This window comes from Zootoca vivipara, chromosome 4 (assembly GCF_963506605.1).
Source record: "Zootoca vivipara chromosome 4, rZooViv1.1, whole genome shotgun sequence".
NCBI classification, from domain to species: domain Eukaryota; kingdom Metazoa; phylum Chordata; class Lepidosauria; order Squamata; family Lacertidae; genus Zootoca; species Zootoca vivipara.
This window is the reverse complement of record NC_083279.1, coordinates 85,375,011-85,396,670: the sequence shown is the minus strand read 5'-3', so window position 1 is coordinate 85,396,670 and position 21,660 is coordinate 85,375,011. Positions and strand designations below refer to the sequence as shown.

The following is a 21,660-nucleotide window of genomic DNA, read 5'->3' as shown; positions in this document are numbered from 1 at the left end:
CACCCTCATATGTGAGGCTGGAAGTGTTATCAGAGCTTGAGGAAATACATTCAAAGAAAGTATGTGGTTGGGGAGGGGGCATAGCCTAGGGGAAGGGTCTCAAGGGCCCAATGTGGGGGTGCATTTGGCCCTCAGGCCTGAGCTTCCCCATCTCTGCACAAAATCAACGAACGCTGTCCATGGTTCCATTAAATCCCTGCTCTCAAAAGCTGAGCCAGGGGTCCAATCTGGCAGCTTTTGTATGTTCCCATCTATTTTCACGCCATGTCTAGTCTACTGAGTTCCCTGCTGATAGCCGAGTGCCTTTTCCTGCCACCTGCACCTGATCGGAGATAATGGTTGTCTGTCATACTTGACAGCTTGCCAATACGCAGTAAATTTCGAAATGCTGGAAGCCCTCGGTGATTGACAAGAGCCGCGAAATGCACAAACTGTGCCTGACAGCCCTTTCCTCCCAGGGGGAGAGACTCTACGTCCACCATTAGGGGACAGTTGCTTTCACTGACCATGCCTTGCCCTTCAGCCTCGGGAGTCTTTACGAGGAAGCTACTGCTCAGGTGAACTCTGGTGCGGTTTTCTAGTCTTGGGGGCTTAGGATGGCACTGAGGAAGGGCAGTACCTCAGTGGTAAATGATCCGCTTTGTTTGTGAATGGTCCCAGGTTCAGTCCTCAGCATCTCCAGATAAGACAGGGAAGAGATCCCAGTCGGAAATCTTGGAGAGCTGTTGCCAGTCAGTGTAGGAAGTACTGAGCTAGATTGGCCAATGGTCTGACAGGCAGCTTCATGTGTTGTGAGGTGTAAATATTTGGGAGTTTCTAGGACCCAGGTGGCGCTGTGGGTTAAACCACAGAGCCTAGGGCTTGCTGATCAGAAGGTCGGCAGTTCGAATCCCTGTGACGGGGTGAGCTCCCGATGCTCGGTCCCAGCCATAGCTGCCAAGTTTTCCCTTTTCTCGCGAGGAAGCCTATTCAGCATAAGGGAAAATCCCTTTAAAAAAGGGATAACTTGGCAGCTATGGTCCCAGCTCCTGCCAACCTAGCAGTTCGAAAGCACATCAAAATGCAAGTAGATAAATAGGAACCGCTACAGCGGGAAGGTAAACGGCGTTTCCGTGTGCTGCTCTGGTTTGCCAGAAGAAGCTTTGTCATGCTGGCCACATGATCTGGAAGCTGTACGCCGTCTCCCTTGGCCAATAATGTGAGATGAGCACGCAACCCTAGAGTCGGTCATGACTGGACCTAATGGTCAGGGGTCCCTTTACCTTTAGCTAGGAATTAATGCCAGCAGTTCATAGCAAGTTTTATACTCAATGTAGTTTCCGGCATGTTTAAAAGAGCTCTTAATAGTTGAATTGTTAGTGTTTATAGTGACATAAGAATTTTTAAATTAATATCATGGTTATTGTGCTCTTGTATGGTCAAGGGGCATAGCTTATTGGAAGAGCGTTTAGCATAAGATAATGTTAGGGTTAGGCACCATATGATCAGTATGGGAGGGCTTAAATAATCTTCACATATCCATGGACAGTTCATGCAGATATCCATTCACTTTGTCATGGTCCTATGGCCCTGTGGTTGGTGGCATTTTGGCTATGCTTGTTTCTTTTTTTATTTATAACAAGATTTTGATCCCAAATTTCTCCTCCGCCAGATATGCCCTGTGGGGGCATCTTATGTATACAACAGCTAAAAATGTACACCGAACAATACCAAAAGTAAATAATAATAGCCATATAAATTAAAATAAATAAATAACAAGTGAAAACAACACAACTCAGAGCCAACCCAACAGGTAATAACTTAGGGGACAATACAAACCTTCCCTGTGCTACGTTTGTGGGGACTGGAGGTGGCAGATGTCACCCTCCACCTACCGCAGAGCAGCGCTTCCAGCCTTCCACCCACAGAGTGATGCTAGTGTCACTCCATCGGGACAGAGCTCCCCATTTCATCCCCTGAAAGTGGGTAAGCAGAAGTATCACCAGTTGCCCTACAGCCTGAGGTAGCCCCCCAAAAGCATTCCAGGTAGGGGAGGGCCCCATTGCCATCGCTGGACCCATTCACTTCACCAGCTCCAGGATGGCATAGCGTAGAGCTGTCTTTTGCCTATCCCTCCCTCCCTTCCACTTCAGCCAGAATGAGCAACAGGGCAGAAGTTGTGGCATTGGGTTTCCTGCTCCATCATGCCTTACCACCGCCATCCCTGGGCTGGGATGAAACAGCAGCAGAATTGAAGTCTTACCATACTTAAGTCCTCAAATGCCAGCTGAAGTTAAAGAGAAAGGCAGTCCCCATTTCTTTGGCCAGCACATTCCACAGATGGAATGCTGCCGATGAAAAGGCCTCCTTGCATGTTGCCACCATCTGGAAGTCAGAAGACAGTGGCACGCCCAGAACATCAGTTCAGCTTTAAGGACAAACAGATTCACAATGAAGGAAACAGCCCCTCAAGCAGGTTGGAATTCAGGACTTTAAAGGTAATAATGAACAAACCCTGACCTCCACTTTGCAATGGGTCATTTATTGGAAGTCGATGAAACTATATTTATTTAGTTATTTTTTAAAAAAAAACAATTTTTTAAGGGTCATCAGTCAATGCAGGTGGTACAATAAAGCAGCTGCATGGTTTTCAGGAACAGCTCTTAAACCTTAAATGGTCCAAATGAGATGTTGTTGTTTAGTCGTTTAGTCGTGTCCAGCTCTTCATGACCCCATGGACCAGAGCATGCCAGGCACTCCTGTCTTCCACTGCCTCCCACAGTTTGGTCAAACTCATGTTCGTAGCTTTGAGGACACTGTCCAACATCTCGTCCTCTGTCGTCCCCTTCTCCTAGTGCCCTCAATCTTTCCCAACATCAGGGTCTTTTCCAGGGAGTCTTCTCTTCTCATGAGGTGGCCAAAGTATTGGAGCCTCAGCTTCAGGATCTGTCCTTCCAGTGAGCACTCAGGGCTGATTTCTTTCAGAATGGATAGGTTTGATCCCCTTCATGGATCAATGCCTTGTTGTGGCGAAGGGGCTTGAATAACTCAGAGAAGCTATGAGCTACGCCATGCAGGGCCACCCAAGATGGACAGGTCATAGTGGAGAGTTTTGACTAAACGTGATCCACCTGGAGAAGGAACTGGCAAGCCACTCCAGTATCCCTGCCAAGAAAACTCCATGGACAAAGACAACAGGCATATAAAAATGAGATGTATAAAGAGGGGAAATATTATTATTATTATTATTATTATTATTATTATTATTATTATTATTTAACAAATGCCTGTGTAACTGTAGCCAGGTCTAATATAAATGGGGATGCAAAGAAGTGTTGGATGTCCCAGACTAGATTGGAGGTCACCTTTGCTTTGTACAAAAACTCTGTGTTCTAAAAGATTTCACCCACAACTCAGAGTAACCCCCTCCCTCTCTTTTGTTTCGCCTGTTAGGATACTCCAAAGCTGTTCCAGGAATCCCTACTTCATATGCTGCTGTCTTAAGGCTCAAGTCTGCCAGCTCGTCATACTCCTCATCGGCCATTAACTCGAAGAGCCGGCAACGATCAAGCAGCCCTGCTTTGGGAAGCATCTCTTCGCCGAGCTGGCAAGGGGAACCACAACATTATCACTCGCCGACAAACCTCTATCACTTTGCAGAGGCCTTCAAGCATGATGGTATGATTGCTCCCCCCCCCCTTTGTGGGTCCTTTGGAGCATTATTTGACTGTGGGGTGGTGCAGTGGTGATCATCTGATGTCCCAGCAACCAATTTCCTGCTGTTAACCAGGAAGGAGAGGTGAGGGGCTGAAAAGGCAGGCATGGTGCAAACACACTGGCATGAACTCCAGATTGCCTCTGCCAATTCTGGCCAACTGCCCTTGTGCGCCTCCTGGTAACCAGCAATCTCAGCTGTTGGGAGGTCAGGTGAGCCCCATGGCTGAGCCCCACCAAACCACCCACAACTTAGAGAGAAAGCATAGCTCTAGTTCTACTTTAGGTCTGTTGTTTATTTTATTGGGATTGTTTCTGAATCTGCCACTAAATTTAAATAAACAACACGCAGCCAAAAATATATATAGATAAAATAAAAGCTTTTTCTGTAAATCTGTAATCTTTAAACAGATGCTTTCAACATATTTCCTAAGGTTCTTTTCTTACTGAAGTCAAATTAAGATAACTGTGGAAAAACCAACATGAAATGAAATTGCATTACAACCTAACCTGTTCTATATTACTTATGTCAATATCTTTGAAAATCAATACAGAATGGGTTAGGAAACTATTATATTTCTCCTTTGCACCAATATTTTTTCAGACTGACTCCAGAACACTAGTTCAGTAGTTTGCAACTATGAGCTTCTATTTATCAAACTAATTTTATCATCAATCAAACGTGTTTTATAGAAGTCTTCTATAATGAGCACCTTCATATTTTTTTCCAGTGTAAAAATCCTTAAGGTGATAAATACGAAGACTTCTCTCTCTCTTGCTTTCTTTAGGGATGCAGCTTAATCATATCATCACATTATTTATATCAATAGTCCTAAAAGCATCCATATGCTATGAAGAAAAAGTAGAATAGATAAGGTCATATTAAAATCCAAGCAAGGGAAAATCAGAAAGAACTGCCCTCTGGTCGAGTCCAGCACATTGAATATGAATATGATTTTTAAAATATTTTGCAGCCTCTATTTTTATTATTTCATTTGTGTGAACATTTAAAATTCATTAATGCATTATTTCAATGCATGTGGTTGGAAATGAAGTGGTCAGTCCATGGACAGTGGCCTGGACAGAAATAGAAGCAATTTGCCTTTGCAAATAAGATTGGCACTATAGATACTGTGCAAACAATTTCTTTTTTTTTTAAATAATTTTTATTAATTTTTAGAAAAAGAGAACACATACAAAATATACAACATAAACTCTGTCCCTTCATTTTCCCAATTTCTTCTCCTCTCCCACAAGGTTACTGTGGCCAAGAACTTACTGTGAGACAAAAATTTAATGCCCTGGAAGCTGGTGTAAAGCAAGCTGGTACAAGTTAAACTAGCATAAAGTTACACCAGTTTCAAACCCTGTTCAGCAGTGGGGCTGCTGGTACTTCTTTGCCTAAGCCTGGTAGAGGGGAAACAGGCCTTTAATATACTGTTCTAGTCCTGGTTGACAGATCACATGAGTGAACTGAATGGGCTTAGGATCCAATCTGTTCCCTCTCTGGTCCCGCCCCCTGTCATGGCCCCATGATACCCCTTTTGTTGGGGACTTACTCCAGTTTTGCTTTAGCTGGCTGAGCTCCAGAGAGCCAGCACATCTTGGCCTGAGCTAGGGTTGGGGACTTAAAGCTGGCCAAGCCTGACTGAACCAGGAATCAGCCAGCTGAGATCCATTGTTTACTAATGTGCCGATCCCAGCAGATCTTGCCAAAGGATTGCTCCCCAAAGCTGATTTGGTTTTGATGCCTGCTAAAACCTTTTTTTTTTTTTTGTTTAAGCAAGTCCACCCAGACATGCAATTTTATCATGTGTACTTGTTTTAAGACTAGTGATTTTATTATGCTCACTTGCTTTTGATGTCAGTTGATTTTATCAGTACTAATTTGGAAACATTTTATATTATTTTCTTGTAACCTGCTTAGATTTTTTTTTTAAATGAAGCATTATGTAAACAAGTCGCCAGTATGACAGCGAGCTAATAAACTACAGCATAGTCTTGTTTGCTTGAGAACCTAGAGAAAAAAAATAGCTTTGATTAGTCATCTAGAAAAGTGTTATAGATGGTCAGGATACCTCTCAGGTCATAGGTATTGGTGGATGAATACCTCTCTGCTCAATCTGAAATCAGTAATGCGCAGAATCTCATTTTATATTTTGAGCTGTAGAAGGACATTTCAGGTAGATGAAGTTAGATTTTTTAAAAAAATCCAATTTCCCCTGCTCCATGTGCCTAAATACAAGAACAACATATAAACACAGTAACTTCTCCAGTGGAACATTCTTATATGCAGTACACATTAAAACAAGCAATACATTTATTTTTTCTTTAGTCGTTTAGTCGTGTCCGACTCTTCGTGACCCCATGGACCATAGCACGCCAGGCACTCCTGTCTTGCACTGCCTCCCGCAGTTTGGTCAAACTCATGTTCGTAGCTTCGAGAACACTGTCCAACCATCTCGTCCTCTGTCGTCCCCTTCTCCTAGTGCCCTCCATCTTTCCCAACATCAGGGTCTTTTCCAGGGAGTCTTCTCTTCTCATGAGGTGGCCAAAGTATTGGAGCCTCAATTCAAGTATCTTCTCCACAGATATTTTTGTGTTGTGGGTGGAGTAAAAGTAAGTTTTTATACATTTGAGGATTAGGAACTAGGCATTTAATATCCCCAACTAGGCAGCTGTGGCCTTCAGTGATATCTTTTAAGTGCTTTAAGTGGTTGTTGTTTTAAGCAAACATGTTCCCACATAGCCTTATCAGACTGTTAGGGAAACTGTGGCCCTTCAGACGTTGCTAACTCCAACTTTCATCAGCCCTAGCTAACGAAGCACAGGTTCCTTGTTACTGCCATAAGGCTATTGGGGGGGGGCATATCTGCTTATGACAGAAACAGCTGTACCACTTCAACGAGGAGAGCCATGGCATTATGTACATCTGTAACCCAGACTAGTCAAAACGAGTACATCAGGCTCTTCAATTAGAAGCAGGTGGAGAATTTTGTCTGTCTGTTCGTTTACAATTTTCACATCCTGCCTTCCTAAAAAAAAACCCAAAAAACCCAATGTTCAAATTGACTAGCAACATTCATACAACAAAAAGGGGGGGAAACACCACTATAAAAACAGGTGGCAGATTAAATACAAACACTAGGTAATATAACAACAAATATCACAAAGCTCTCAGAGTAAATATACCATAAAATGCAATTGCAGCAGTTAAATAACTCTAGGTTCATGAACAAAATGAGTTTCAGAGCTCTTAGAGCTGAGCCCAATGACAACATAGCATTCTTAAGGAGCACCCTGTGGGCAGGAATAGTGGTTGCAGGATCTGCTGAGGTCCAGCGCCAAGGGCCTTCTGGCGGTTCCCTCGCTGCGAGAAGCCAAGTTACAGGGAACCAGGCAGAGGGCCTTCTTGGTAGTGGCACCCGCCCTGTGGAACGCCCTCCCACCAGATGTCAAAGAGAACAACTACTACCAAACTTTTAGAAGACATCTGAAGGCAGCCCTGTTTAGGGAAGCTTTTAATGTTTGATGGATTACTGTATTTTAATATTTTGTTCGAAGCTGCCCAGAGTGGCTGGGGAAGCCCAGCCAGATGGGCGTGTTATAAATAATTTATTATTATTATTATTATTATTATTATTATTATTATTATTATTATTATTATTACTCCTGATGGAAATAAGGTAGACATTGGTGAACTGCCCAGTATTTTAAGAGCTGCCAGAAGGCTTCTTTCCATATATCCTATACTCCATATCCCTATACTTCAGGCATTCCCAAACTTCGGCCCTGCAGATGTTTTGGACTACAATTCCCATCATCCCTGACCACTGGTCCTGTAAGCTAGGGATCATGGGAGTTGTAGGCCAAAACATCTGGAGGGCTGCAGTTTGGGGATGCCTGCTATAGTTCATTCTTGGCAGAGTTTGAGTTCTAACAAATATCAGGGTAGTTATTATTATTTATTGCTATTTATTAGGTTAGTATATCTCAGTGGTTGTCTCCCAGGACTACGATATATCTCTCCCTTTTGAATGTTTGGTAATCTGCTGTAGGAAAGCGTCCTCCAAAGCCTTCAGTCTGGCTTGGAGATCTATAGCAGACATCGATGTGTCCTTTAAAACACTGCAATATTTTTATGTTGCTTTCTGTACACATTACACCGAGAATTTCAGAGCTGATTAAGAGATCAGACTGTCTCTTTCCCCAGTAATGAAGGTTAATTGAAAGACCCTGAGGAGGAATCACCTGACGTATAGACAGAGCAACAGTAAATTGAAGGCAAATATCCAAAGAATGAGTACCAAAGTGAAAATGATGTGTCAAACAACATTTTCAGAGAACACCTGATTTCTCTGAGCCGTCTTAGCACTTATCTTTTCCTCTTTTTTTACTACATGAAAAGGGCATGTGCTTCTTTCTAATGAATTAACCTTGCTTTTGTCTATATCAGAATTATTCTGAGAAATGCTGTAGGACACTCCTGATGAGACTCCATCAGCCCCAGCCAGCATGAACAAAAAAAAAAAATCCTTATGAGATCAGGCCAGTAGGCCATCTAGTCCAGGATCCTGTTCTTGCAGTGGCCAACCAGATGCCTCTGGGAAATTTGCAAGGAGAACCTGAGCAGAAGAGGGCTTCTGGCAACTATTATTAGAAGCACTACTGTCTCAGATTGTGAAGACAATGCACAGCCATCAATCATGCCTAATGGCCACCGACAGGCTTTCCAATGAGTTTGTCAAATCCTCTTTTTAAAGCCATCCAATTTGGTGGCCATTGCTGCCTCCTATGGGAGCAAGTTCTATACTTCAGCTATGGTATGTGCTGTGTGAAATGGTTCTTTCCGGAATCTTCTGACATGCGGCTTCATTGGGCATCCGTGAGTTCTAGGGTTGTGAGAGAGGGAGAAAAGCTACCGTACTTTCCCATCTGTAACAGGCATAGGCAAACTCAGCCCTCCAGCCGTTTTCGGACTACAACTCCCATCATCCCTAGCTAACAGGACCAGTGATCAGGAATGATGGGAATTGTAGTCTCAAAACACATGGAGGGCCAAGATTGCCAATGCCTGGTCTATAAGACGCCCCCATGTATTTAAGGAAATGGGGGGAGATGGCACAGAGTTGTTGAGCTTTTTTGGGGGGGAGAATTCACCAGAGTTGTTGGGATTTTTTGGGGGGATGCCCATGGTTGTTGAGCAATTTTGGGGTGGGGTGGGGATGCTGAACCAAATATCACCCCCCCCCAAACTGGCAAACACGAACAATCGCAAGCGACGCGAGGCAAATTGTAGAAGCGGCAGCCAAGGGCTGCCACATCAACTAATAACCCACCCATTTGACAAAGCAGCAGCCAATCCAAAGCAGCCCTTGCAGCAGATGCCATTCACCCACCCAATCGCTAGATCCTGCTTGCGGATGCAACCAATCACCCGTCCCCCCTCTGCACTACCCATGTATAAGATGACCTCCCCCCATTTTTAAACTTTATTTTGGAGTCTAATACATGGGAAAGTATGGTAAATATGAGGTTATCAAAATAAAAAAAAATCCTCCAGTAGCACGTTAAAGACCAACTAAGTTTTTATTTTGGTATGAGCTTTCGTGTGCATGCACACTTCATCAGATACACTGAAACAGAAGTAACCAGACCCTTATGTCTATTCAGAGGGTGGGGGGTGGGGGCAATGGGAAATGTTAATGACTGCAATTGGTCTGTTAATGACTGCAATTGGTCTTGCGGGGGGAAAGCAAGGGCTGAGGTGCTAAGGAAAGCTTGATCATGTATAATGAGATAAGAATCCTATGTCTCTGTTCATTCCAGGTGGCTCCATGGTTTTAAGCTTGTTGATGAGTTGCAATTCAGCAACTTCTCTTTCCAGTCTGTTTCTGAAATTTTTCTGTAATAAAACAACTGCTTTGAGATCTTGTATAGAATGTCCTGGGAGATTGAAGTGTTCTCCTACTGGTTTCTCTGTCTTGTGGTTCCTGGTGTCAGATTTATGTCCATTTATCCTTTGGCGTAGGGTTTGCCCTGTTTGTCCAATATAGAGAGTTGAAGGGCACTGTTGGCATTTGATGGCATACACAATGTTAGAAGATGAGCAATTAAATAGTCCTGAGATGGTATGTTGGATGTTGTTGGGGCCAGTAATGGTGTTGTCCGGGTGTATGTGGCAGCAAACTTGGCATCTGGGTTTATTGCAGGCTCTGGTACACAATTGCAGTCATTAACAGTCGTTAACAGTCATGAACAGGTTTACCACTCCTATCAGCCCACCACCCATTCCCATCACCCCCACCCCCACCCTCTGAATAGACATAAGGGTCTGCTTACTTCTGTTTCTGTGTATCTGATGAAGTGTGCATGCACACGAAAGCTCATACCAAAATAAAAACTTAGTTGGTCTTTAACATGCTACTGAAGGGATTTTTTTATTTTGTTTCGACTCAGACCAACACGGCTACCTACCTGTAACTAGAACTATGAGGTTTTCAGTTCATTCAAAACATCAGCAGTTTCCATGAGGCAGGGTGTGTGTGTGTGAGTGTGTGAAGGAAGCTTTTGTAGGTACCTTCCACAAGTACCCTCTGCAAAAAGGAAAACTAGTAAAACTAGTAAAAAGGAAAACTCTGGTCACCTGGCTTGAGAGCAGTACATGTGAAAAGGATCTAGGAGTCCTGGTAGACCACAAACTTGACATGAGTCAACAGTGTGATGCAGCAGCTTAAAAAGCCAATGCAATTCTGGGCTGCATCAATAGGAGTATAGTGTCTAGATCAAGGGAAGTAATAGTACCACTGTATTCTGCTCTGGTCAGACCTCACCTGGAGTACTGTGTCCAGTTCTGGGCACCACAGCTCAAGAAGGATACTGACAAGCTGGAACGTGTCCAGAAGAGGGCAACCAAAATGGTCAAAGGTCTGGAAACGATGTCTTATGAGGAACGGCTCATTAGAGAGAGCTGGGTATGTTTAGCCTGGAGAAGAGAAGGTTAAGGGGTGATATGATAGCCATGTTCAAATATATAAAATGATGTCATATAGAGGAGGGAGAAAGGTTGTTTTCTGCTGCTCCAGAAAAGTGGACACGGAGCAATGGATTCAAACTTCAAGGAAGAAGATTCCACCTAAATATTAGGAAGAACTTCCTGACAGTAAGAGCTCTTCGGCAGTGGAATTTGCTGCCAAGGAGTGTGATGGGGTCTCTTTTTTTGGAAGTCTTTAAGCAGAGGCTTGACAGCCATCTGTCAGGAATGCTTTGATGGTGTTTCCTGCTTGGCAGAGGGTTGGACTGGATGGCCCTTGTGGTCTCTTCCAACTCTATGATTCTATGATTCTAGTAAGCACAGAGGTGTATTTAAAATCGACAGAGTCCCGTGAGACACACCATTGTGACAATAGCAGGTACTGGCGTTGCCGAGTTTCAGAAATTGGGTTTTTTATATTATTATTATTATTATTAAAAATACGGACAGGTGTTTCTAAAAGTCCTGATGAAGAACAGGAGGGGGGGATTCTGCCCTTGGGAAATTACAGTCGTAAGTGATGGCATATGCCTGTCTATATCTATTTCTCAACAGATCTGTCTTTGTTAAGGGATGTCTTTGATTTATTATGTATCAACATCCTTGCCATGACTCTTTATAACCTATTAATATCCCTTCCCATTTTACATTCTTGCTCACATATTGGCGTGAAAGATAGAGAATAAAAGTCGATGAGCAGGCAGCTTGGAGAATTTTTGAGCGGGGGTACAGATTTAATTCCTCTGCCCTGGCATCTATTTATTTAATGAGTTGTAATTCTGGTTTTGCCATTATTATTTTTTAAAGCTAATTTCCCATAGGCTACTGTGAAAACTATTGGTCTGATCCATCAGGCTGTTCCTACGTTCTTATATTCTTAACATAGGACGGCATTGGGGCCAAAAGATGGCAGCTGATTCCTCTGCTTAAAAAAACCTCTTGGATAATTTCCAAGCAGTCACCATCAGTCAGTGTTTGAGGAATAGCATCATCAAGCCTCTCAGTGCTTGAGGGTATAAATCTGCGGTCCTAAATGTGAACTATAGGCACAATGTTGCCCATCAGCCTCCCCTTGTTGTCCACAAAAGCCTTCTGCTATTGCTCATTTTTCATGAGTTATTATGTGGTAGTGGTGGGCTTAGCTGGTTTATCTGGTCCAGCTTTCTGCTTCTTTGTTCTCTGGAAGAATTTCCCCTCCAACTCTAATGGGAGCCTGTGATACACTGGCACCATCTCCTTCAGATGTTTATGTTGTGAGATCTACAGATATAGGGCAGTATACAAATTTAATAAATAAATGATTACAAGTCCCATCAGCCCCAGCCAGGACAATGATCAAGAGGGGCCAGTCCTTCTCCTCAGCCTTGAGACAACCATGTGGTGCGGTGGAGAAGAGATTAAATTTATCAGAAGAGTATTTTCTGCCCTATTATTATTATTATTATTATTATTATTATTATTTAAAACATTCATTTTCAGTCTCCTCCTGAACTGTTAAAGAACACCCTGGAAAATATTTGGCAAAATGGCCTCCCAAATTTCCCTTCCATGAATTTTTGGGCACAAATGTTGATCCAGTTTTAATATCTTTCAACATTATTTGAGTTACAGGTAGGTAGCCGTGTTGGTCTGAGTCGAAGCAAAATAAAAAAATTCCTTCAGTAGCACCTTAAAGACCAACTAAGTTTATATTTTGGTATGAGCTTTCGTGTGCATGCACACTTCTTCCTCTGAAGAAGTGTGCATGTACACGAAAGCTCATACCAAAATATAAACTTAGTTGGTCTTTAAGGTGCTACTGAAGGAATTTTTTTAACATTATTTGACTATTGTTGAAGGAAGGAAGTGGCTTTACACCTATGCTTCCCACTCCAGTCACTGGACATTAAGTGAGTTTAACATTTGGAAAAGAGAATTTTCTGAGGAAAAAATTGTTGGAGGACTCTACTGCTCTCTCCGCCACAAGAATACTGAGTACCCCTCTAGTTTTGCAACCCATAAATATTGTGGAGCGGCCATTTTGACTCAGCCCTAAAACAAAATAGATAAATCTCTCAGAATGGGTGTTAGAACACTTTTACTGAGGATGATCTGCACCAGTGATAAGTGAACTTCCCTCAGCTCAGCTCAGAATTGAGCACTGTAGAAAATCACTTGGGGGAGGAGGAGGTGAAACTATTTTCAATGGGAACTCATAATTTTTTATACTGATTTGCTTCCTTTCAGGACCCATGCACATTCCCACACTACCAATTTAGAATTGTAGCATGGGGTGAGAAATAGTCACTTGTTCAAAAGGCATTATACTTATAATTACAGTTACTACTACTACTAAAACTGCCAGAGTCATGCTTTAAAAGCCACATTAACATGCTCGCTTCCTGAGACCATGACTGGCTTTTCCAACTTGGAGACTCCCGAGCAAACTGATTGCTCTGAGGAAAAAAGTATTGTTCTTAAACTACGTTCCCATTTTTGTGAAGAAGAAAAACGCATTAAAGTAAATTTCAGCAATCAACCATCACTTAATCAAGAGGAAGGGATTAGAGTGTTCCACTTCAAAGAATGAGCAAGCTTTCAGCACCTTGGTCGGTCTGAGAAATGCAGATGGTGGAACCATGGAACAAAATTAGCACAGAAATTCAAAACGACCTTGCTTTACATTATAAAACAAGAGGAAGAATTTGGGGGCAAGGGGACTCTCCCCAGAGTACACCCTTACTTTGTAAGTTGGAGGGGGAATAATTCCATGTACATTGATTTGACATTTAGATGACAACACTCATCCTGAGTGAAGTCCATAGGACGGCTGGATAGTGCCTTATATGCAGGGCAACTCCTGCAGCCAAGCTGGTGCCAAACGTATTGCTCTCCTTTCCTTTGGACCACATAAGCAAGGCTGAGAGCAGGGTTTTGTTGTCTGAGCAGCCCAGGACCTCCATACACACTGCCCAGGCTTATGTCTTGGGGAGGTCAGTTTGGTGCGGCTAATGCAGTGGCTTTACATCACTCCATTGTCCGTTGAGATAGATGGAGGCTAACAATGTGTGTGTGCTCTCTCCAACACATATGTGTAGTAGTAGTAGTAGTAGTAGTAGTAGTAGTAGTATTTCCACTGTCAAGAGCAAAAAATAATAATAATAATCAATCTCTATTCATGGAGAACTCTGGGAATTGTAGCTACATGATAGGGTTCTCTCTTAACAACTCTCGCCACCCTTAACAAACTACAGTTCCCAGGGTTCTTGGAGGGAAACCCATGATGGTTTAAAGTGGCATCATAGCAATTTGAAGGTAAGGTGGGAATGTGGCCAAACTATGTGACAGGTTTGTAGCAGGAAGAAAACCTGTGAATCTCATGACACCTTAAAGACAAATGCATTTGCAATGACAAAAGCCTGTATGTTCCTAATGCTTTCAAACATGTGTGTGCAAGTTTTAATTAAAAATCATTGTAGAATACAGAAAACTTGATTCTAGACATTACGTAATAAGGTGCATAGTTCCGGACATAAATTTCAGGCTAAAGTCTTATTCATGCTTAACTGAGAGAAAGCAGCACTGAATTTGATGGGATTTGTTCCTGAGGAGGCTCATAACTAGAACCTCCTGCTTTTAAAAATAGCAAGCTGTACCTTTCACATGAATGGATTTTCAGGATTGTTGCACATTTTGTCTGTGGTGCTGTTTTCAGATGTTGTAGGCCATGCTGCTCGTTTGAAGATGGGTGGAGTAGCAATGTAATGGAAAATAAATATCTGCAGATGTCTTCCTATGAGTCTCCTGTAGATAGATTGCTGATATTCATATCTGTAATTTCCTAGCTACCCCCTTCATGCTCCTATGAGGTCCCAAATTGACAAGGATTGATCTGAATCATTATGTCTGCTGAGAAGCAAAAGAGCCCAATCATGCAACACTTATGCACAAGGGTATTTTGGTGCATAAGTGAAAACCTTCCAAATTAGCAGATGAAAATCGCTGGCTTGTTTAAGAGCATCCATGTCACGGGAATTAGACACCAAAAGTTACGAAGCAAATTATTTGATCGTTATAGAGCAGTGATTATGCAAAGTGCTGTAAAAAAGCTTTACCTTGTTCCTGGATAGTTAATGTTGCCATTTCCACCCTCCTCCTGAGTCTGAGCAGCTGTGTGACAAGGTAGAAATTCAAATGGTGAGGCATTTCCCCACATGGAGGTTAATCAACAAGCAAATGCAGGCCTAATTTCAGTGTGTGGTACCTTTGGGCAGCTGACAGAGCCCTTCTGCACTCATGCTTGCCCGTCTCTGTTCCTAATGCAGTGAGTCATCTTCCACAGTGTCTCATATAGCATTGAACTGAGGCATTGTGGGAGGTTTAGAATAGCAGATCCTCGCTACGCACCACTGCCACCAAGTAAAACCACTGCCAGGAGCAATGCTGGCTCCATTTCTAGGGAACCATAGGAAGCTGCCTCAGACTGAGTCAGACAATTGGTTCCTCTACCTCAGTGTGGTCTCCACTGACTGACCACAGCTCTGTGTGACATCCCTAGCCCTGCCTGGAGATTCTGGGGATAGAACTGGAGAACTTCTGTATGAAAAGCAGATGCCTCACCATAGGCTAGATCAGCGTTTCTGAAACTTGGGTCTCCAGCTGTTTGGGGACTACAGCTCCCATCATCCCTAGCTAGCAGGACCAGTGGTCAGGGGCGATGGGAACTGTAGTCCAGAAACAGCTGGAGACCCAAGTTTGGGAAACCTTGAGCTAGGTGCTCGCTTCTCACCACATTTGCTTACCCTTTCCTGCTGGGTCCAATTTACAACACTGACCAGCGGGAGAGGGCAAGATCAGTGGTCTTCTGTGTTTTCATTTTTGCCATGCTTGGAGAGGGCAGGTGAGCTAGTAGCAACACCAGGGAGGGGAGCTGGAGGATCCAGGGAGCCCTGGCAGGGTGTGGGCCTCAGCAAATGTCCCACAATGCCAACACCTGATGTCAGCCAGTGTGGTGTGGTGGTTAAGAGCGGTAGACTCATAATCTGGGGGACCAGGTTCGCGTCTCCGCTCCTCCACATGCAGCTGCTGGGTGACCTTGGGCTAGTCATACTTCTCTGAAGTCTCTCAGCCCCACTCACCTCACAGAGTGTTTGTTGTGGGGGAGGAAGGGAAAGGAGAATGTTAGCCGCTTTGAGACTCCTTAGGGTAGTGATATGCCTGTTGTATTTGTCCATGGAGTTTTCTTGGCAGGGATACTGGAGTGGCTTGCCAGTTCCTTCTCCAGGTGGATCACGTTTAGTCAAAACTCTCCACTATGACCTGTCCATCTTGGGTGGCCCTGCATAGCATAGCTCATAGCTTCTCTGAGTTATTCAAGCCCCTTCGCTACGACAAGACATTGATCCATGAAGGGGAATTATGGTGCTGGAGGAGACTCTTGAGAGTCCCATGGACTGCAAGAAGATCAAACCTATCCATTCTGAAGGAAATCAGCCCTGAGTGCTCACTGGAAGGACAGATTGTGAAGCTGAGGCTCCAATACTTTGGCCACCTCATGAGAAGAGAAGAATCCTTGGAAAAGACCCTGGTGTTGGGAAAGATTGAGGGCACTAGGAGAAGGGGACGACAGAGGACGAGATGGTTGGACAGTGTTCTCGAAGCTATGAACATGAGTTTGACCAAACTGCGGGAGGCAGTGCAAGACAGGAGTGCCTGGCGTGCTCTGGTCCATGGGGTCATGAAGAGTCGGACACGACTAAACGACTAAACAACAACAACAGGGTAGTGATAAAGCGGGATATCAAATCCAAACTCCTCCTCCTCCTCCTCCTCCTCCTCCTCTTCTTCTTCAGCCTTCTGTCCCCTCTGACGAAGAAAAAGGAAGCATATTGTATCACCTATTATGCATGTGTTCCTTTGAAATAGAGATAATTACTACTATTGTTATTGGGATGGGAGAGCTATGGAGTTGAGCAGGAGGCAGATTAGAGATGCTGCGACTGGGCCATCAACCCTGCTGCCCAGAGACCAAGCAGGTTGAGGTGTCCTCAAGGGTAGTAGTATTGGAGAACCTCAATACCAGTCCTGCCCTTACGCTGATCTTTTTGCATGTTAAAACACCTCAAGGTGTGGAAGGAAACTAAGCCGATGGTTGTTGTGTTTTCCTGGACATCTAGCAGTCCCAGATAAGCAATCTTCAAACGCTCACCAACAAAACCTGATGCCAAAATGCCTTTGTTAGACTTCAGAGAGCCTCGCACAAGTCTCTCTTGTTTTCTCCCCTCCGTTGAACAACTCCCCTGTGAGGAATGATTGCAGGTTTGGGCTTTTTTAGTTTAGGGAAAAGGAGTTCATGAAATTATTCATGGTATGGAGAAAATGGATGGTGAATAGTTTTTCTCCATCTCTCCTAACACTAAAACTCATGGATACCCAATGAAGCTGAATGTTGGAAGACTCAGGATACAGAAAATAAGGTTTTTCATGAAATGTGTAGCTACACTATGGAACTTACAGTGATGGCCACCAACTGGGGTGGCTTTAAAAGAGGTCAGACATATTTATGGAGAAGAAAACTATCAGTGACCTGGCCCATTGCTCCACATTTACTTCTTAATGTTGAATATGAAGAAGATGATTTAAGCAACTTCTGAATTTCACCCTAATAACAATAACAATAACAATTTATTATTTATACCCCGCCCATCTGGCTGGGTTTCCCCAGCCACTCTGGGCGGCTTCCAACAGAAAAATAAAACACAATAATCTATTAAACATTAAAAGCCTCCCTGAACACGGCTGCCTTCAGATGTCTTCTAAAAGTCTGGTAGTTGTTTTCCTCTTTGACATCTGTTGGGAGGGCGTTCCACAGGGCAGGCGCCACCACCGAGAAGGCCCAGTTATGGGAGAGGTTGTTTTCCTCTGATTGATTTGTGCATCTTGTTGACTTTTAGCAGTTCCACTCTTGAGAAATAATAAACATACATCTTTTTAAAAGGATTAGGCAAATTCACGGAGGGCAAGTCTATCAAAGGCTGTGCTTTACCTCCAGAGCCAGGGGTGTTCATGCCTCTGAATACCAGTTGCTTGACATCACAGGTGGGCAGAGTACTATTGTGCTCATGGCCAGCTTTCCACAGACATTTGGTTTGGCCATTGTGAGGACGGGATGCTGGACTAGATGGGACATTGGTGTGACTCAACAAGCTCTTCTTGTATTGGGCTGTGATGTAGCCTTTTCACATCACTGGGATAGCTCAGCTGGTAGAGCATAAGACTTTTAATCTCAGGGTCATGGGCTTGAGCCCCACACTGGGCAAAAAAGATTCCTGCACTGCAGGGGGTTGGACTAGAGGACCTTCGCGGTCCCTTCCAGATCTATGATTCTACATTTCTACTTGCCGAGCCAGGAATCGAGGAAGGAGCGTGCATGTATGAACCATGTCTGAAATAACTCAAGCATGCCCCCCTCCCCCCCAAAAAAACGTACTGTGCAAGGCTAATACAAAGCTCTCGCTCTGACCTCTGGGGGAAAAATGTCCTTTCTCTCCTCACAGAGAGTGTCGATTATGGGCCGGTGTTTATACAAGAGCCTGACAATGTAATTTTCCCCATGGATTCAGATGAGAAGAAAGTATCCCTCACCTGTCAAGCACGAGGGAACCCAGCACCAACCTACAGGTAAGCAAAATGCTTGCCGGATTCATTCTCCCTCGGTTGGTTATTTGATCCAGAAGTATTTCTGAACTATATATGTGGCTTTGTGCCTTTGGTATGTACTCTTAAACTGTTTTTTATAATTTAAAAAAGCAGGTGATTTTGACCATCGATTTTCTGCGTCGTGTCTAATTGTTTCACAAAAAGGTTATGTTAATTACACAGGTATGGAATGTGATCCAGAGGCCTGAATGGCCTCAGCAAGAAACAGGGCATTTAATGTCACTGTTCCCATGCTGTGGAATGCTCTTCCAGCAGAGATTCGGCAGACATCCTTTCTGTTGACCTTCAGGAGTCTCCTGAATACTTTTTAAAGCTGATGATTTATACTGATTTTAATGGTGCTTTCTGCTTTATTTTTGCCACACCACCATGATATTTTTATGATATTGGCAGTGCAGAAATATTTTTATCCATATAATAAATAAATTGATAGCCTTCTTCAGGTGTTCAGTTAACATGTTAAGTTAGCAGATGAGAGAGGGTAGCAATCTAGTTCCAAATGCCCCCATTTGCCGTTTCCATCACCTGCCAGTTCATGGAGGTTGACTATCTGAAGTGAGGAGCTTCCTGGAACCAGAATCACAGAACCACAGAGTTGGAAGTAACCCAAGGGTCATCTAGCCCACCCCACTTGCAAAGCAGGAACCTCTTGCCCAACGTGGGGCTCGAACCCATGACCCTGAGATGCAGAGTCTTCACGCTCTACCGATGGAGCTACCAGAATATTAGGATTCTCTGTCTCTTTTGCTCCATTTTTTTTTAGTTTTCAAATTAGGATAGAACCATGAAGATAAGTGAACAAAAACAAAGAATTCATTTTTAGAGTTCTAAAATTTTTATGTACTGAGCTGAATCATGGAACAATAGGATCCAGAATCAGCAGTCTGATTGGTCCGCAGGAGCCACCCAATCCAACTTCAGGTGGAAGTGAATCTGCAACCTGATTGGCCTGCAGGAGCAGCCAATCAGGCGGCTGGCAGAAGTCAATCCACAAACTGATTGGCCCACAGGTGTAGCCCTGAAGTAGCCAATCACGCAAAGCCCATTGTGTAAATAATGTATATAAGCAGATGATTTTGGGAAAAGGGCATTCTTCTTCTCCTTGATGACTACGAGCTGAATAAAGAGCATGAAATTCACTCTCGACTCCGAGTATATTTCAAAAATGCACAGGGAGGATCCACAAGTACAGGAAGCACCACGCTTCAGAAGGTCGCTGTGAGTTGGAAGGCAGCCAGATTGGTAACAGGGGATGGTGATTTTTCCCATGGCTCCCCCTTGAGTGTTAGCACACTTTCAGAAAGCAACACCTGAGAAGGGTTGTTCTTACAATTACATGAGCACTGTGTTTACATCTTCTACGTTGCCTTGAAATGGACCCCTCTCAGACCACTTTCTCTGCTTTCCTCCCAAGATGGCTCCGGAATGGAACAGAGATAGACACCGAAAGTGATTACCGGTACAGTGTGATAGAAGGGAGCATTATCATCAATAACCCCAGCGAAACAAAAGATTCTGGGCAGTATCAGTGCTTTACCACCAACATGTTTGGCAGCATACTGAGCAGAGAAGCTACACTTCAGTTTGCATGTGAGTAGCCATACACTATTCATCACCTTACCATATATATTTTTTATCATCCATATTTGAATAATGATATTATACCACTTCCTGAATAATGAAGGCTTTGCACTGGGAAGTGTTGGAAGGGTTGTGGCATCTGGTCTGTCTGCCGTCAGCCGTATCTTGCATCTCCTAAGTAATTGGCTTCCTATGGTCTCAGCCAGGGCCCAGTTTACAACTTAGCTGGATTATGTAGAATGCTGGAAACAGCTTTCATATAATGACCACCCAATACAGCCACCCAAGCAAGTACTGTGGTTTATTTACAGGTTTCTTATACTTGGTGGTTTTCTGTAGTTCTGTTGCCATTGGTGGAGAAACGCTTCATGTATCAAAGAAGAACTATATAATGAAATACCACTTCATGTTATGACAGTGGCATGGATAAATCTGAATCAAGGCCAGAAAGGCCGTACCTCAGTGGTAGAGCATCTGCTTTCCATACAGAAGGTCCCGGGTTCAGTCTTCAGCATCTCCAGGTAGGACCAGAAGAGACCATGGTCTGAAATCCTGGAGAGTCATTACCAGCCAAGGTAGTCAGCACTGAGTTATAGTGACCAGTGGTCTTACTCAGTATAACACAGCTTCTTATGTTCATAACAGACCTAAGACCTGCTGAAATATTGGGGTTCTGAAATGTCCAGGGAGCTTCCACAAGCAAAGGAAACCACCCACTTCAGAAGGTCACCCTCCATGAGTTGGAAGGCAACTAGACTGGCAAGAGCAAGTGGCTTTCATGCTACTCCCTTGAGATAAGAATTTTCACAACCTGAAGCTTGCCCATATAACATTTTCCTTCCTTCACTCTCTCTCCCCCCCCCCCACTAACCATTAATATTCTGATGGCAGCAGGGCATTGAGGCACTCTGGAAATAATCCCTCTTGAGGTTCTGAGTGGAACAAGCAGGTTCAGTTAGAATTTACACCTTTGGGACTTAGGTGGTCAAATAATGAGCAGTTTCCCAGTGTCTTACTGTCCACTGTTTGTTCCCCATGCCTGGGAGTGGAACAATGCAGAGCTGCCATATGATAACTTAGCGGGGATCTACTATCCCAACGAAGGCCCAGGAGAGTCCTCACAGATAGCTCCTCCTCTTTGCTGTTCATCTGCTCAGTCCCAATGCACACCTGGTTCTTTTCTGGCTTCTCCATTTCCCCAAGCAGGCAACAGTTGAGAGGTGAAGTCCTCTGCTGGTTCTGAACTGCTTGCTGGGCCTGAAACTACCTTCACTCTTGTGGGGCTGTAGGTGAAAGCAGGGAACATGGGGTCAAGGCAGGGGTCCAGGTGTGGAGTGTGGGGTCCTTGGTGGGACAAACAAAACTCTTTGGGCTGGATAAATAAGCTGCTTGATTCTTTCCCTCCCCTGATGGCACCACGAAGCAGGGAGGAAACAAAGTTATTTGTTTGATTTTATTCAGTTGACATGGTGAAAGACAAGAAATCCAGTCATTCCTCAATGATGACGTTGCTCACACTGAGCTCCTCCCCTTTCCTTTCTAGCAACAACACCTGCCTCTACGGTGCTCACCCATGGACAATTGTCTCTGTGCCCTTGGTTCTTGCACCCTTAACGAACACCTTGCTTTGGGAGAAGGGGGGGGGGGCGGGCGGT

General features: G+C 43.9%; 1 protein-coding gene across 1 annotated transcript; it reads left to right on the top strand.

Moving 5' to 3' along the window:
* The first annotated feature begins 1,856 nt into the window (after positions 1-1,856).
* LOC132592041 (contactin-5-like) lies at positions 1,857-20,022 on the top strand. The gene is made up of 4 exons (XM_060274009.1): positions 1,857-1,965; positions 3,433-3,657; positions 18,262-18,385; positions 19,839-20,022. Exons 1-4 carry the CDS (start codon positions 1,857-1,859, stop codon positions 20,020-20,022), a joined length of 642 nt encoding a protein of 213 aa, XP_060129992.1.
* The last annotated feature ends 1,638 nt before the right edge of the window (positions 20,023-21,660 follow it).

Bases quoted from the DNA above. Each gene is read 5' to 3' on its own strand.
- LOC132592041 (XM_060274009.1), top strand. From the start codon at position 1,857: ATGTCACCCTCCACCTACCGCAGAGCAGCGCTTCCAGCCTTCCACCCA. The intron at 1,966-3,432 runs GTAAGCAGAAGT...TTCGCCTGTTAG, and splicing joins ATTTCATCCCCTGAAAGTGG to GATACTCCAAAGCTGTTCCA. The intron at 18,386-19,838 runs GTAAGCAAAATG...TTTCCTCCCAAG, and splicing joins AACCCAGCACCAACCTACAG to ATGGCTCCGGAATGGAACAG.